Genomic DNA, 15,963 nt, shown 5'->3' with positions numbered 1-15,963 from the left:
CTTCATGTGCAAGTTTTTACATTTGGAAAATGGTCAAAAATGAACTTTTAGAACTGGAGAAAAATGGAGGGTCCATTTTTAATATAGAATATTTCATTGTTTCCGTATTGTAAGAAGATGAAGGAACATCTTTTTCTGTTAGAAAGAAAATGGTCGGGATCTCTGGGTGGCGCAGCGGTTTGGCGCCTGCCTTTGGCCCAGGGCGCGATCCTGGAGACCCGGGATCGAATCCCACGTCGGGCTCCCGGTGCATGGAGCCTGCTTCTCCCTCTGCCTATGTCTCTGCCTCTCTCTCTCTCTCTCTCTTTGTGACTATCATAAAAAAAAAAAAAAAAAAAAAAAAGAGAAAGAAAATGGTCCTTTTGACATTCAGCTCCCTCAGATGAACTTTTAAATATCAACTCTGCCTAACTAACTGGCCCTAGCTTTATGTTCGTGAGGAAAAAAATTAGAATTTCATGCAGTTATCAAATATTTTAACTAATACCCAAGCAGATACATTTGCAACACTTCATGATTTTTTTAACATCTAGAGGCAATATTCCAAATCAGGTCTTTCTCTCTTTCTTTTCCCCCTCTGCCAAAAGTCATTTTGTCTAGCCACAAACTAAGTACGGGGCCTATTTGGGTGGATTAAGCAAGAGAAAGACTGACCAGACAAGTAGAAGACACTGGTAGAAAAGGTCCTACTGATGAGCAGCCATGTGACATAGGAGGTCTATGCTAGACAGAGCCCAAAAGAGCCCAGTTTGTGTCTCACAGTCCAAATTTGGTTGGTGTATTTTTGAAGTTTCTAAAGGTTAACTACATGCTATAATACGTTATAGGAAGACATAAAGCTGAATTTTACTGTGCCAGTCAAAAGCCTGGCTTAAATCTGCTATTTAGGACTGAGAGAGAGAGAGAGAGAGAGAGAGAGAGAGTACAATTTACATGTGTGAGAATATGCGAATGATTTTACCTTCTGTTGTTTTTAATTTTTTTTTTTTAATTTATGATAGAGAGAGAGAGAGAGAGAGAGAGGCAGAGACATAGGCAGAGGGAGAAGCAGGCTCCATGCACCGGGAGCCCGACGTGGGATTCGATCCCGGGTCTCCAGGATTGCGCCCTGGGCCAAAGGCAGGCGCCAAACCGCTGCGCCACCCAGGGATCCCTCTTCTGTTGTTTTTAAAACCACCTTAGGCCATGATTTTTAAGTTGAGACACAAGAAAATCTGCTGGGGTTCCCATAGCAACATTAACTTATCTAACTGCCCTTGTTGTATGTAATACTTTCATTACTAGTTTGGCTTTTAAATGTACACTTTAATTATGAGATACAACTGAGTAAAGAGTGTCAGGTACATTTTAACTTCTGCATTTATTGACTATGCCATGTTTAAACAGAAACCTTGATATTGTATTTCTGAGGAACTGCTACCGAGGCAAGTGTGTGCAAAAAACCTTTATGTGTGGTCTTCCTTGCCGCCCCCATAGATGGTGCCACCTTACTGCATTCCATCCCATATAGGATGCCTCAATGTCTCTAAACATATTTATAACATGTTATGGTAGGATAAAACAGAAACAAGCAAACCTTAGATTGCTCCAGACTAGAACCCAATGTGCCTTCTATACATGGCTGTGAGAAGCTGACCCCCTCCCTATCTTTTCCCCACAATTCATCATCAGGAAGGACCCACACCAAACAGACTTGTCTTCTCCCCATCTTCGGAGGGCATATGTTCAAGGACTAGCCTGACACCCACCTCCCCACAGAACATCAAGGCTTCTTCTCCTTTTCTTCCCACCAGCTCACTTCTCCCTCTCTTTGGAACCACCACTATGTGACATGCTGTTTGTGATGGGGCAGCATAGCATCCCTCCTCCCTTTTTTTGGTAACAATATGTCATTGTCCTTTGAGGAACATTCCTCCACTCCATACATTCAGGTGGCACCATCTATGAAGGTGGTCTACCCCGAACTGTCAGGAAATGAATCTGTGACTCAAATTGGACCAATCACATTCTTTTAGAAAAAGGAATTTTAAGTCAATTCAAAAAAGTAAAACAGTGGGAACTGAACTCTTCCAATGTGGCCCTTCAAAGGATTGTCCATTTCTTCCAGATTTTTGTGGCTCATAACCAAAGCTAGCTGAGAAGTACCTGTTTATATATTATCTGAAATTGTGATTTAGATGCTTGGGATATGCATCTTTTGTTTTGCCAGTCAGATCCTATCTGTGCTCTCTGAAGGCAGGGTTGGGTCTTTATTGATTGTATTAGTACAATATAATTTAGCAGAATGTAAGTACTCAGTGTATGTTGTATAACAAATGAAAAGCCAATCTCAGAAACTCCATTTTCACAAAGTGCAATTTGCAAGCCAATTTATATCCTTTTTGAGGCAAGATGGTAAATACATTTTTAATTGGTACAATTTAAGAATTTTCTTGGGTATAATAGTTGTCTTAAAGAGAGCTTACAACAACTTGTACACCTAAAAATAGCCTGAAAATGTTAGCATGGGTCATACTTCCCCAATTTTAGGACAGGAAAGAGAAACTAAAATTCTATTTCAGACATTAGTCTCTGAATTAAAAAAAAAAAAAGGAGTTTTGAGGAAAACAGACAACAACAAAACAAAAAATTCACCTTCATATAGGTCTTGTGGCTTGCCAGGGAAACAAGGAGAGCTGCTTCTCTGCTACTAGATAAGAGAGGAAGAGAGTTTAACTGTGTTAGACTAATGCATAAATAAATGTGGTTTTTTTGCGCTTCCAAAAAATAGCAGGGTATGGTTTCTCAGAATTATCTGACTTATATCAGTAATTTAATTGAATGCTTATAAAATTCAAAGAACAAACAAAATGGTTAGGCATAATAAACTCAAGCAAAGTTTCAGCATATTAAGTTTTGAAAACACAGAATATAGTATACTCTTCCAAATAATTTGCGAGTGCTTAAACATAGGAGCTCACCCATGATAAACAGCAGGATATACAAATTCTCTTTTCTTCTGATTGTCCTTTCAAAAATGAAAGATTTATAGAAGTCTTTGTATTGTGTAATCCTCTGGTTTGCACCTTAACATGGTACATAGTTCAGCCATGAGAAAGCCAAAGTTAAAACACCAATTTGGAGGTTTTTTGAGTCAAGTGTAATGGTTTCTGGAATTTGCCTTGAACCCACACTCGGTGCATTTTCACTTGTTTTTTCCTATTCACTTGTAAGCGACGATCAACCAGATTTTGCTTCTCGTCTAACCCAGCCTTGCAGAACATATTGTGGACTTCCCCTGTGAGACAAAAATGGCAATCAGATGTATATGTGACTGGGGCATGGTGGTAGACAAGAGGGGAGCAGTCAGGAACAATGGAACATTAATGGAATGACTGACCATCTAAATTTCATTTATACCAAGAAACTCCCTAGAACAAATTGGTTAAGGAAACCTGTGAAACCAAATGGATTTCTTCTACTTCACAGGAATACACCAAGTATAAACAGCTTAACATGAACAGATATACAATACTACTGGTTGTAGATTTCAATATTTTTAAAGGTGCCCTCTGTTCTGAGTTTTTGTTGGTTTGCAGAGACCCCAAATGGCACATTATAAAAGTACTCACATTAGTTTGAATTCTGCATTCAAGGATTTAAACACTTTTTTTTTAAATGGGAAATTGACAAAAGATAAGTAATTTTCTATGGACTCTTAAAATCCAGTTCTCTCCTCTGGCTGTGGCATGTTATCATTTTTTTCATATCTGGGCTAACAGTACTTCTAAAATGGAACAGACTACACCTTCATTTGGGTATAAGGATGAACAAGTGATTCTTTCAAGCAGTTTCAACTGGAAAAAGATTAAAAGACAAAAAGGCCATTTTCAAGCTATCATGCAGAACAGTTACAATGTGGTTACAGGGTCACCAATGAGAGTTTTCACAGCTAATTATTTTCTCTTATAGATAAGCATACCTTTTGTAAAAAAATATGCTCTGGTACCATCTCCTCGAACATAAAAATTTTCAGATAAGCAATGCCCTAAAAAACATAATTGTGATTAGAGAAACTTAGTATCCCTTAAAACAAAACGAAAATTTGACATAAAATATAAATAGGACATTCTTTAAAACACATGAAAATAATTCCAAACTAAATATACCCCTTTTAAAACGAAGCTGAGTCTTATCATATCTTCCATAGTCCCGAAATAACAGCATTCCTCCAGGCTTCAGTAAGTTGGACAGTCGGTTTATAACGCCTTGCATCCTTTGAAGGCAAAGCAAGATACGGTCTGCAGAAATCTTGTTTTACATGTCACATTTAACCTTCTTCAAGATAAAATAAGGAAAGCTCAATAGGGCCAAAAAAATCTAACTGCAGATGTAATGGCGACAAAACAAAAAATATTTTGTACAGAAAGGAAAAAGGATACCAACTTGCTAAAAGATCAGATTTAAAAGACCTAGAGTAGTAATCACCCAAATGACCAGAGTGCTGACTTCACAGAGCCTGATATATGATGTCAAAGCTGCACTGCAAAACTACATAGATGGTTCCTGGTATTTATATCAAGTTACAGTAGTTCCAAGGCAGATAAATACTGAAGTCACTTCATTTTCCTTGCAAGATAAAATATATGGTGGAGTTGTCTCAGATTACACATTTCCTTGAAAACTAGCTCTTCTCCTTTATTTGGTTCAAAAGTATCCTCATTTATTATGTTACACCTCAGAGATATCCTTAACCCCTTTCCTTTCCCTCTTCTTTCAGTAGCCTCTCCACAACCATTTGTCATCCAATTCTAGGTCTTCTTCTTCTTTTTTTTTTAAGATTTTATTTATTTATTCACGACAGACACAGAGAGAAAGAGAGAGGCAGAGACACAGGCAGAGGGAGAAGCAGGCTCCATGGAGGGACCTGACATGGGACTCGATCTGGGGTCTACAGGATCACACCCTGGGCTGAATGAAGGCAGCGCTAAACCACTGGGCCACCAGGGCTGCCCATCTTCTTTTTTAATTGATATTTTGTCTCCTTTTTGTTTCTCTTTGGTAGTCCTTTAGCACAAATTGCTACCTCCTCAGGCTTGGAAGCAGAATACTTCCTAACATGCTTAATATTATTTCTCCTGTTAATTCTTCCTGCAGATCATTCATGAATTTTTCTGCTTAAAATGATGGTTCTGTCAAATCATCCCTTTGCCCAAAAATGTTCATGATTTTAATCCACAGATAAAATTTCAATTTCTTAGGTGGGCCCTTAAGATCTTCTACAACTGGGGCACCTGGATGGCTCAGTGGTTGAGCGTCTGCCTTTGGCTCAGGTTGTGATCCTGGGGTCCTAAGATAGAGTCCCACATTGGGCTCCCTGCAGGGAGCCTGTGTCTCCCTCTGCCTATGTCTCTGTTTCTCTCCCATGAATAAATAAATAAAATCTTAAAAAAAAAAAAGATCTCATACAAACTAGCCTGGATCTCTCCAACATCTTTCCTATCATGTCCTAATGTGAAGCATCAACTTCTGGCAAACTTACTTGCTTGGCTCTGAAGCAGTCCATGCCTTTGGTCATGTGGTTTCCCCTCAAAAAATTCTCTCCTTCTTACTTTCTGCCTATTTAAATTCTGTTCACACTCCAAACCCCAGCTCAGTACTGGGAAGCCTTTACTTTCTTTTTTTATTATTTATTCTTTTCATCTGGCTCCCAGTCAAAGACGACCCCTTGTGACTGCTCTCGACTTAATGTTTTTGGTTAAACGTTCACGGTCTTATGTGTGATTATGGGTCAGAGATGGCAAAGATTTCAGATCTCATATCAATGCCGAGTGACTGACATTGGGTGCCTACAGAGCTTGGTTGAGAAGGACTCTTAGGGTTCATTGGGAATGACAATCAGGGTACAAAATCAGTTATCAGTGTCTACCCTGAGCAGAGAATGGTAAATGGCAGCCTGTGTGCTAAGTCCTTGCCATCACTGTTTTATCCATGCTACTTAAAGCTTCTAGACTTTATTTTAAAAATGAGAAGTTTGCATCAGTTAATCTGTAAATTCCTTCCAATTAAAACACTGTTCAGTGGAATAAAGGAGTGAAAAGCCAGATTTATGTCAGGTTATGAAGGAAGTAGATAGTGAGAAAATGGAAGCAACTATGAAAAGATAGAAATATAACAGAAAGAGGTGGCATAATTAGATGAAATGCTCTCTTAAAAAACTGGAACATAAGTACATGAAAGAGAAAAAAGAAAAGAATTTTTCCTTGTTTATTTTATTACAGGTTACTTTCACACTGTGTTTATGGCCTTAGGCTTTGGCAATTAAAGAAAACCATATCCAACCCTTAAAAAAATACTCACTTTCAGGATAAATGTTTTATGTACAGAGAAAAAGATCTTTCTGCAATTATTACTAAAACAAGTATGAAACAAAAATGCAGAAAAGTAAAAAGCCAGATACTTCAAAATGTAGTCATCTCCCTCTGCAAATCCTTTCTACCCAACTATCTTTTAAAGTCTGGGGTTGTGGGTAAAGGCAAGGGTGGGGAGCTGCTTTTCATCATCAACCAATCTTGCTTGGCTCAGTGCCAAGTTCCAGAACCAGTTCCTGAGAACTGCAGGTATGAGTGGGCTAGGGGAGATGGACAGGACAAGAATGGGAGAGGGTCCCTTTTCTTTATCTTACTAGGGCCAATTCTGCTATCTTCATCCACCTCTACATGGAAGGTGAGGAAAAAGAAAGGAAGAGACTAGAAAAAGTATTAATTGCCTACTCTGTGCTTGGATCTGTGGTAAACATACTGTACTTTATTTTATTTAGCTCTTCTTTTGTAGTCTCTTATGGTTTATTCCCATTTAAGCTGAGATCCCCAGACTTGAGGTGTAGCAGAACTGCTTGCCCTTCATTTGTGTGTAGATTTTCCAAGTTGGCAAAAAGCCACTTTTCTAAAGCTTTTGTGGGGCTGAATACACTACCACAGTCCCAAATGACCCTAAAGATACTGTCTTTTCACTTATTATTGCCCTCCTTCTACTCATTCACCATATTTTTAGATCATTTCCATATAGGTAAGAAAGTGGCTAGAGACATGATACATCTGAATTTATCTTATAATAAATAAATAAAATGAACATACTGTGGGATAACAGTAGTCTTTCCAAGACATCTGCTTCTCCTTCTTTTTAACATTCACTTCATATCATGAGAAAATACATTATGTAAACTAATTTCAAGTAGTGTTTTTGTGGTCTTATTTGGAATTTAAACATTTCCTGTTAGAGGTGTCAAATAGAAAATCTTGATCTCTACCCACCTACTCCATCCTTTTAACTATTCATTTTTTAAACTATGAAACAAAATACATAGATGACATCTTTCTACCAGTACCTGGATGATGTCAATATTCTGAACAGATTAGCAGAAAGACATAGACAATGGAAACTGGGAGGAAAAAGTAGCTTCATGGAATGTGATATATCTCATCAGGTGCAAATATGTTTCATTCAGATTTATTTGGAAATTTAATTTATCTTTCAACAAACAGAGTGCTCATTTCTTTTTTTTTTTTTTCTTCCAGAGTTCTCATTTCTGAATGAGAAGTAAAAGGACTGTAAAGGGTCCTAGAGAATTTCTAATTGCAAAGGAAAAAGCACATATTAACTCAGTATCTTTGGGAAAGGGTCATACTCATCAAAGACTGGTTGATGTCAAGTCTGTACCTGCCAGCAGAGAAACTTTCCTGAGGCTGAATCTACTACCACAGTAGAAAACCCAATTTTAAGAAAACCTAAAAATGCACAACCCTTGACACCACACAGGTGCTTTGATACATAAGAGGTGGCAAAATTTTAAGCAAGCTATCATTTTAATGGCTGGTAATATCTCTTTCTGTTTCCTATCTGGACAAAAGCTATGTTGGCTGTTTCAAAACATTGTGTGAACAAAAAATTTAAGTCATAAATATTTAAATGATGGCACTAGGCCAGTCTTAGATTATAAAGGTCCAAGGTTAATCTGGCAGATCTTGAGGACCCTTAATTCCCTGGAGGACTTCTTTAAAACAAAATTTTTTAAAAAAATTTTTATTTATTTTATGATAGTCACAAAGAGAGAGAGAGAGAGAGAGAGAGAGAGAGAGAGGGAGGGAGGCAGAGACACAGGCAGAGGGAGAAGCAGGCTCCATGCACCGGGAGCCCGACGTGGGATTCGATCCGGGGTCTCCAGAATTGCGCCCTGGGCCAAAGGCAGGCGCCAAACCGCTGCGCCACCCAGGGATCCCTAAAACAAAATTTTTAAAGCCTGTGGACAGGGATCCCTGGGTGGCGCAGCGGTTTAGCGCCTGCCTTTGGCCCAGGGCGCGATCCTGGAGACCCGGGATCGAGTCCCACGTCGGGCTCCCGGTGCATGGAGCCTGCTTCTCCCTCTGCCTATGTCTCTGCCTCTCTCTCTCTCTCTCTCTCTCTGTGTGTGACTATCATAAATAAATAAAAAAAAAATTAAAGCCTGTGGACAGACCGGTGTGAAACCAGATTCACAGCCCACCTCTTCACGAACATTCAGTAAGATACTAAATCAAAGATGTTTGTTTCTGATCACCAAGTACAATTTCCCTCTTGGGAGTCTATTAGGCTGTTCTGAATTTGTAATTTCCTTGAAGCATTGTCACTTTTAATAGGTATGTGTCTTGTTGGAATATGCTCACTTCACTCTGACAGTGATAGAAAGCTCACTAATGAAGCAGTTTGACCAGTTTCTTTCTAAAAGTCTGGAGAAAGAAAAAACTGCATTTAAAAGGCTGCATGTTTTACACATTGTAGTTCACTAAATAATAAATTCAAGAATTGTCGCTTTTTTTTTTTAATAGTTCTGAAAACCACGACTGATAAAGGGGGTTTACACATTTGCTTTGCCCTTTTGTCTTCGGTTACCTGTCAGGATGAATAGAAGAGAGCACAAAGACAAGGAGAATCACGTCCAGGATCCCATCTGGAAAAGGGAAGGGTAAGCCCTCATCACAAACGTCATGAACAAAGGCACAACACTGGGCTGCTCTATAGGATGAGTGCAACTATCATGATAAAGGAATCCAAAAAAAAAAAAAAAAAAAAAAAAACATAGTTAGCAGACTTCTTGCATTTTTCTTAAAATAAAAAGGTCAAACTATATTTCTCTCTAATGCCTTTCCTCTGTAAATTTGAATACACTTTATTTCAGATTCAGTATTGTTAGTTTATTTCAAACGGTCTTAAAAAATTAAGTCTAGCACTTGGATTCGATAACAAATATTCTTCACAATCCCTCTTTAGTTTTAAAAGTAGAGTAGGGCAGGCCTTTCAGTCAACGAGCTGCATTGTCGGAAGCCTAACTTATGTTATTTCAGAGGCACCGAGATGGTCCTCAGCTCTCTCTTCCAGTGCTTATTCCATGCCTCCTTTGGCTTAAAATACAAATATCCTTTACTAGGTAATCAAAAATTAGGCAACAGTAATGATTGCACAACTCTGTAAATATACTAAAAATCACAGAGTTGTATATTTTAAAATGGTGAATTCCATGGTATGAACTATATTTCAATAAAGCTGTTATTAAAAAAAAATCAGAGTACACACATATTCACACACTCATAATTTGCCTACAAAACAACACCAAAAGGATACATAACAAAATACTAACCTTGATTAACCATAGGACTTTAGGAAGTGTGATTACAGGTGAATTTTATCTTCCTTTTTAGGCTTTTTTTTTTTTTTTAAGATTTTATTTATTTATTCATGAGAGACACAGACAGAGGCAGAGACACAGGCAGAGGGAGAAGCAGTCTCCACGCAGGGGGCCTGATATGGGACCTGATCCTGGGACTCCAGGATCACACCCTGGGCTGAGCCACCTGGGCTGCCCTGTTTAGGCTTTTTAGTATTTTAGAAACTGTCTACCATGAATAAATATTACTCTTACTATCAGAAATTAAGTTCCATGTACTGACTATACATACATTTCTGTCAGCAGAATTTCTATTCCTTTTCCATCTCCTAAAAATACTTTTTGCTAAGGTAATGCTTACTAGCTATTGGGGATTGATCAAATAAATCCAGGCTCCCCACTGCTTTCCAAACAGTTTAGGACAATTTACATTTGTATCATATGCATTCTTAAAATTTTTTAAACATCTTTTTTTAGATTATTTATTCATTTATTAGAGAGAAAGAGAACAGAGTGAGAGAGGAGTATACGAGTGGAGGGGGGAAAAGTAGAGAGAGAGGGAGAAGCAGACTCCCCATTGAGCCAGAAGCCCAATGTGGGGGTCGATCCTAGAATCCTGAGATCCCGACCTGAGCCAAAGGTAGATGATTAACCAACTGAGCCACCCTGGTGCCTCAAATTTTTTTAATTCAAAAGTTTTTTTTTAAATTATTTATTTATTTATTTACAACAGTCATACAGAGAGAGAGAGAGAGGCAGAGACACAGGCAGAGGGAGAAGCAGGCTCCATGCACCGGGAGCCCGACGTGGGACTTGATCCCGGGTCTCCAGGATCGCGTCCTGGGCCAAAGGCAGGTGCCAAACCGCTGTGCCACCCAGGGATCCCCTAATTCAAAATTTTTAATGTAATGAGTGCCTACTATGTGTCAGACTCTGTATAGGCCTCTAGAGACATAAATATGAATAAGATCACCTTATAGGGAGCACCTCGGTGGCTCAGTTGGTTAAGCATCCAACTCTTGGTTTCAGCTAAGGTCATGATCTCAGAGTCCTCAGATCAAGCCCCATCTTGAGATGAAGCCCTGTGTCAGGCTCCACATTAGGCATGGAGCCTGCTTAAGATTCCCTCTCCTGGGGTGATTGAGTGGCTCAGTTGGTTGAGCATCAACTCTTAGTTTCAGCTCAGGTCATGATCTCAGGGTAGTGAGACTGAGCCCTGTACCAGCTCTGCACTCTGCAAGGAGTCTGCTAGGGATTCTCTTCCTCTGCCTCTGCTCCTCCTCCAGCCTGTGTGCATACTCTCTTTCTCTCTCAAATAAGTAAATCTTAAAAAAAAAAAAAAAAATTCTGTCCCTCTCTCTTCTTCCCTCTCTAGAAAAAAAAAATCACCTTGTAGGAGCTGTTGACCTTCTAGGTACACCTGTCCCTTCAACTTTATTTTAAATTTGAAATTTTAGGGTGATATCTTAGGCACCAGCTGATTATATGATTCCCAGAAATAGTAAGAACTCAGTTAAAAATGGTCACAGATAACATCTGAAACATTTCAAAAATATCACTTCAGCAGCAAATGAATTAGATCCTTACGTGGTTCCCTTTATTTTTATTATTTATTTTATTTTTTTACATGGTTCCCTTTAAAGAAAATATGAGGCATACCTTTACTAGTTCCACAGCTCCAGAAGCAAAATCACAACAATAAAGAAAGGACTCAGGAGCATCCCTATGAAAATGGAAACAATTTTTAAATCTAGGATTCATATATGCTCAGGTTACAGATGAAAGGAAACTGTAGGCTTGAACTTGTTAAGCATTTCTTTAATAGAATTTTGGATGACACCTGGCTTATTGTTTCTTCTTTTTTAGATATTGTCCTCTATAATGGTATTTGGGTGCCTTCATGCTGCTTCTGAAACAGTATTGTCTCAAATACTTACCATTAACTATAGGGTAACTTTAAAATTCCTGTCCTGGTTTTGAAGGATCTGCCTTACTCTCACATGGGAAACCTCCAAAGCTGTCCATTATCACTGCTCCACCTTCCTCCTGCTCCCCCTACTTCCCCGCAGTCTTTCTTCTGTGCTTCCAGCCAGCAAGGCCTGCAGCTCCTCATAGCTTAGTCAAGTTCTGCCCTTGTGCAAGGACTCTCAGACCCCTGTGTCCTTGATGCTCCCCTACTCCCCTTTTTATGCATACAACTCATTTGGCTCTTGGGTCTCTCACAGAGGCTCTGATGCCCCTAAAGGAATAGGAATATATATATATAAATATATATATATTTAACAGTATGTAAATACAACCTCTAAAAAAGAATAAGACACTAATATAATAATTCTTAGTTATCTTTTCCAGTTATTGTCAAACATTTATTAAGCTTCATGTTTGTACCAAGCATTAGAATACAAGGTAGTAAATGAAATTGTCTAATAAAATAGTAAGAGTATAAATTTTGGAACCAAATAGACCTGTGTTTAAATCCTGAATTTGCCATTTATTAACTGACTTAACCTCTCTTAGACTTAGTTGTTTTATTTGCAAATGTAAATAAATAAAGCGAGTCATTTTTTGGCAGGGGCTGTTTATGCATATGAAAGTCTTGAGTAGTTTTAATTGGCCTCCACTAAACTTACACAAGTTCTGTTTAGCCTTTACCTGAAATTCAGTAACAATGTCTGGACCATGGTGACTCATGGGCACACATATACTTTGAATTATGCGGGCCAGTACTCTTCTTGATTATCCATCGTATGCTGGTATCAAATAATCTTTGCATCATGTTACTTAGTACCATGTCTGGATCACAGAAAGAGATTGGTATGTCATTAAACAATAATTATAACTATGGTCCTGGCTCTTGTGGGTTTTATAGCCTAGCTGGGGACATAATTGGTTTTATATAGCTTCTATAGTGTTGTGGATAGAGCAGAGTTCCTGAAGTGTAAGTCTTAAGAATTTTGAAGAAGGGGAATAGCATTGCTGAGTGGGTAGAAGGATAAATGGTATAAGGACTTAGAGATGGAAGTTATATGCTAGGGATGAGAAGCAGAGTTGATCCCAGGAGCTCATAGCAGGATGTACAAGTGGGCCTTGAAACATATAATTAGAAGTTCTAATTTGATTCAGGAGACATTTCAAGCAAGGAGGACTACTAAATGAATATGAAATACAAGAACAAATATATATTCCACAAATAAAATCCCATCCAAGCTTAGATTATACTCTTGAATTGCTCCTCGTTGATGGATACTATATTCACATACAATGCACTCATGCTGTGGCATTTGGGATTTGCATTCAATTTAAGATCAGTTAAAATATGATATATAGGATTTGGTTATGACTTGCACTGCTTATCTTCTTCATCTGTCCCATAAAAAAAAAACAGTGCTTTACTGCAGTCTATACCCCTATTGTTTCCTACAAAATCCATATATTCATGACTCCTAACTTGCTGGGTGATTGCATACGTTTCAAATGTTCTCAATAAGCACTTAGATGCATAGCCCCACGTAATATGGCAAAGGGCAAGGGCTCTGGAACCGAACTGCCTATGGTTTGAATCCTGGCTCTCCTGCTCAGTTTTAAGACCCTGGAATAGTTACTTAATTTCTCTGTAATTCTGTTTCTTCATCATCAAACAGAGATAACTTGGAATCTAAGGTCATTATGAGGATTGAAGAGATTCATAAGTTTCCAGAAAGATGCATAACTCAGAGTAGGCACCTAACAAATATTAGTCATTATTATATTTGTTGCTATTGCTATTATTATTTTTATATTATTATTATTATTATTATTATTATTATTATTATTGGAAGATCTGCCTCTGCCTTCTAGGAACTTAAAAACTTAAGAACGTATCACGGTTCTATAAAAACGTCTTTGGACACTGGCACATCTAGCTCATTATAAAAGTATGCAGTTAACCTTTGGGGAGTGGTTACTAAACAGCCACAAGAGATGGAACAGTCTAATAGCTAAAGGAAAGCATGTACCATCTGCCATGTGTTCTACTAGTATGGCAGTATGACCTCTGAGACTGAATTCCCACTGCATCACAGCCCAAGATGAAGTCTTGTGACCACTCAATGAATTTCCAGAGCTGTTCTGTAAAATCAGCTGACAGCCTTGGCCCTTCTCCCAGTAAGCAGGTGTAAATACCACTACTACGACCACACCACCCAGCTCTCTCTTGGCAGGGGGCTTAAGCATTAAATGATCCTTGGAGAATGATATGACCTCTCAATTCCAGAGGTCTAATTATGGTAAAATATTCTGAAAATGTAAAACATTCATCCTATACTCTCCGAAAGTAATAAAACATAATTTCTTAGATAGGGAAAAAGTTAATTCTCCCTTTGGAAAGCTAATCACTGGTTGCCTCTTAAAGATGAATTAATTATCTAAGTTATCAAGCTACATTGATTTTTTAAAAAAGACAGAGCCAATAAGTATAAGGGAGTGAGGAAGCAAGAGCTTGCAATTATTAGTTGGGAGGAAAAAGTAAAGAGGGAAAAATATAACTGACAAGTGGGAATTCAGAGATATGAGTCCATATGTATTGAGCTCTAACTATCTGTATTATACTTTTAAGCCACCTGGAAAATCAGATTAGGGTAAAATAAAGTATGTTTTCTACTTCAAGGAATACATACCATGGTTGGAGAGACAAGACTTAAATGACACATTAAATAATACCTTGAGATGAGTCATAAAGTAATACATTATTAATTGCCAAAGTCATCAATTTATGTGTTATTGTAAGCTCTGAAGTTACTGGGGTGAAGGAAACTGGCTATGTGGTAATAAAGAACAGGGAATATTGGCCCAGAAATGGGGAAAAAGGAAAACAAAGAAAATAAATACAAAAAGAGAAAGGTCATTCAGAACTGCAAATTGGCCACCATCACGTCTGCCTGGCCACTTAGCTGGTAATCTAATGGTATCAGGAAATCACTATTATTACATTAGGTTTAGAATAGTAATGAAGAATGTACTGATGATTTTTTGGGAGCTACATCATAAGTATTTAAAAATAAAGTGTCATGATGTTGGCATTATGTTAACTGTTAAATTGAAGTGGTAGGTATATAAGAATTCATTGTATTACTCTTTTCTGTATGCTTTTACACTTTCACAAGGAAAAGCTAAAAAAATAGCATCATTAAAATTTAAAATACACATAGAGAAAAGACTGAAAGGAATTATAACAAAAATGCTGAAAGCAGCTATGTGTAGGATGGTGGGGATGATGGGTGATTCCCACCCCCCCTCCTCTAATGGAAATGTTCTGCAATGTGCTTACGTCGGTTTTATAAAGGACAAATAATGTGAAAGCTATTGTGTAAACTATAAAGACCATCCATAGGTAAAAGGTGCTAAAAAGCTTTGTGAGGAGTGTCTTCATCATGGATATACTATAACACATAAGTGAGGCGGTGAGCAGGAAAGGCATATCAGAACATCTCTGCCCCTAACATCTACGTCTACCCTTTTGTCTTAGGGTTAGTGGCTATTACTGCTAAACAATTTCAAGTCTAGAGACAATCACTTGACAAAGGGAGGTCTTATTCTGGGTGTGGCTCCAGAAGTAATAAGAAAATAAAATGAGGGTTAAAGTATAAGTTTTATTTTATTTATTTTTTAAAAGATTTAAAAAAATTTATATATTCATGATAGACAGAGAGAGAGAGGGAAAGAGAGAGAGAGGCAGAGACACGGGCATTGGGAGAAGCAGGCTCCATGCCAGGAGCCCGACGTGGGACTCGATCCTGGGACTCCAGGACCACGCCCTGGCCCAAAGGCAGGCGCTAAACCGCTAAGCCACCCAGGGATCCCCAAAAGTATAAATTTTAAATTCAATTCTGTGTAAAATGGCACCTGCATACCTGGAGAAGCAAAGAGATCTCTGAAGTTAAGCGATCCACAGCTTAGTGGAAGGGTCAAATCTCTTGGGCTTTTCTTATTCTCTCATCCACGCACACATAAGCTTAAAAAAATTATTTCAAACCCATGTCTGTGAAACACTCTTTTCAGAGTAATTCCTAGTTCACATAAAATTAGACACTAAGACTAAGGCAATTCTTTTGAAACTTGCTTTAGTCATTGTTTATATGAGAGCAAGAATGTTACCGGCATACATATGACAATTTTTCCAGAATTTCTTAACGCCCCATATATACATAAAATTTTGTAGGAAAAAACTTTAAAACTCACTGTAAAGTGTTCAAAATTGGAAAAACACTATTTCCAGCACCACAGCCAACCTAAAAAATCGAAAGAAT

The 15,963-nt window shown here is 38.1% G+C and overlaps 1 protein-coding gene across 9 annotated transcripts in view; it reads right to left on the bottom strand.

The window, feature by feature from the left end:
• Window positions 1–1,285: 1,285 nt before the first annotated feature.
• Window positions 1,286–15,963, bottom strand: part of METTL8 (methyltransferase 8, methylcytidine) — an 87,935-nt gene continuing 73,257 nt past the window's right edge. For 3 of the 9 annotated variants that reach the window (XM_055307906.1, XM_055307904.1, XM_055307905.1), the window contains 6 exons: window positions 15,896–15,945; window positions 11,339–11,402; window positions 8,908–9,047; window positions 4,149–4,255; window positions 3,962–4,027; window positions 1,290–3,277 (listed from right to left, as the gene is read on the bottom strand). In XM_055307906.1, the coding sequence (XP_055163881.1) occupies window positions 3,105–3,277; window positions 3,962–4,027; window positions 4,149–4,255; window positions 8,908–9,047; window positions 11,339–11,402; window positions 15,896–15,945 (600 nt within the window). In that variant the 3' untranslated portion in view covers window positions 1,290–3,104. Of the gene's footprint in view, window positions 3,278–3,961; window positions 4,028–4,148; window positions 4,256–8,907; window positions 9,048–11,338; window positions 11,403–15,895; window positions 15,946–15,963 lie in introns of all 9 variants that reach the window. The other 6 variants (XM_055307909.1, XM_055307910.1, XM_055307908.1 and 3 more) reach the window with 4 other exon arrangements.

This window comes from Nyctereutes procyonoides, unplaced genomic scaffold, assembly GCF_905146905.1.
Source record: "Nyctereutes procyonoides isolate TBG_1078 unplaced genomic scaffold, NYPRO_anot_genome, whole genome shotgun sequence".
Lineage (NCBI taxonomy): Eukaryota > Metazoa > Chordata > Mammalia > Carnivora > Canidae > Nyctereutes > Nyctereutes procyonoides.
This window is presented reverse-complemented; position numbering and strand designations above follow the sequence as displayed.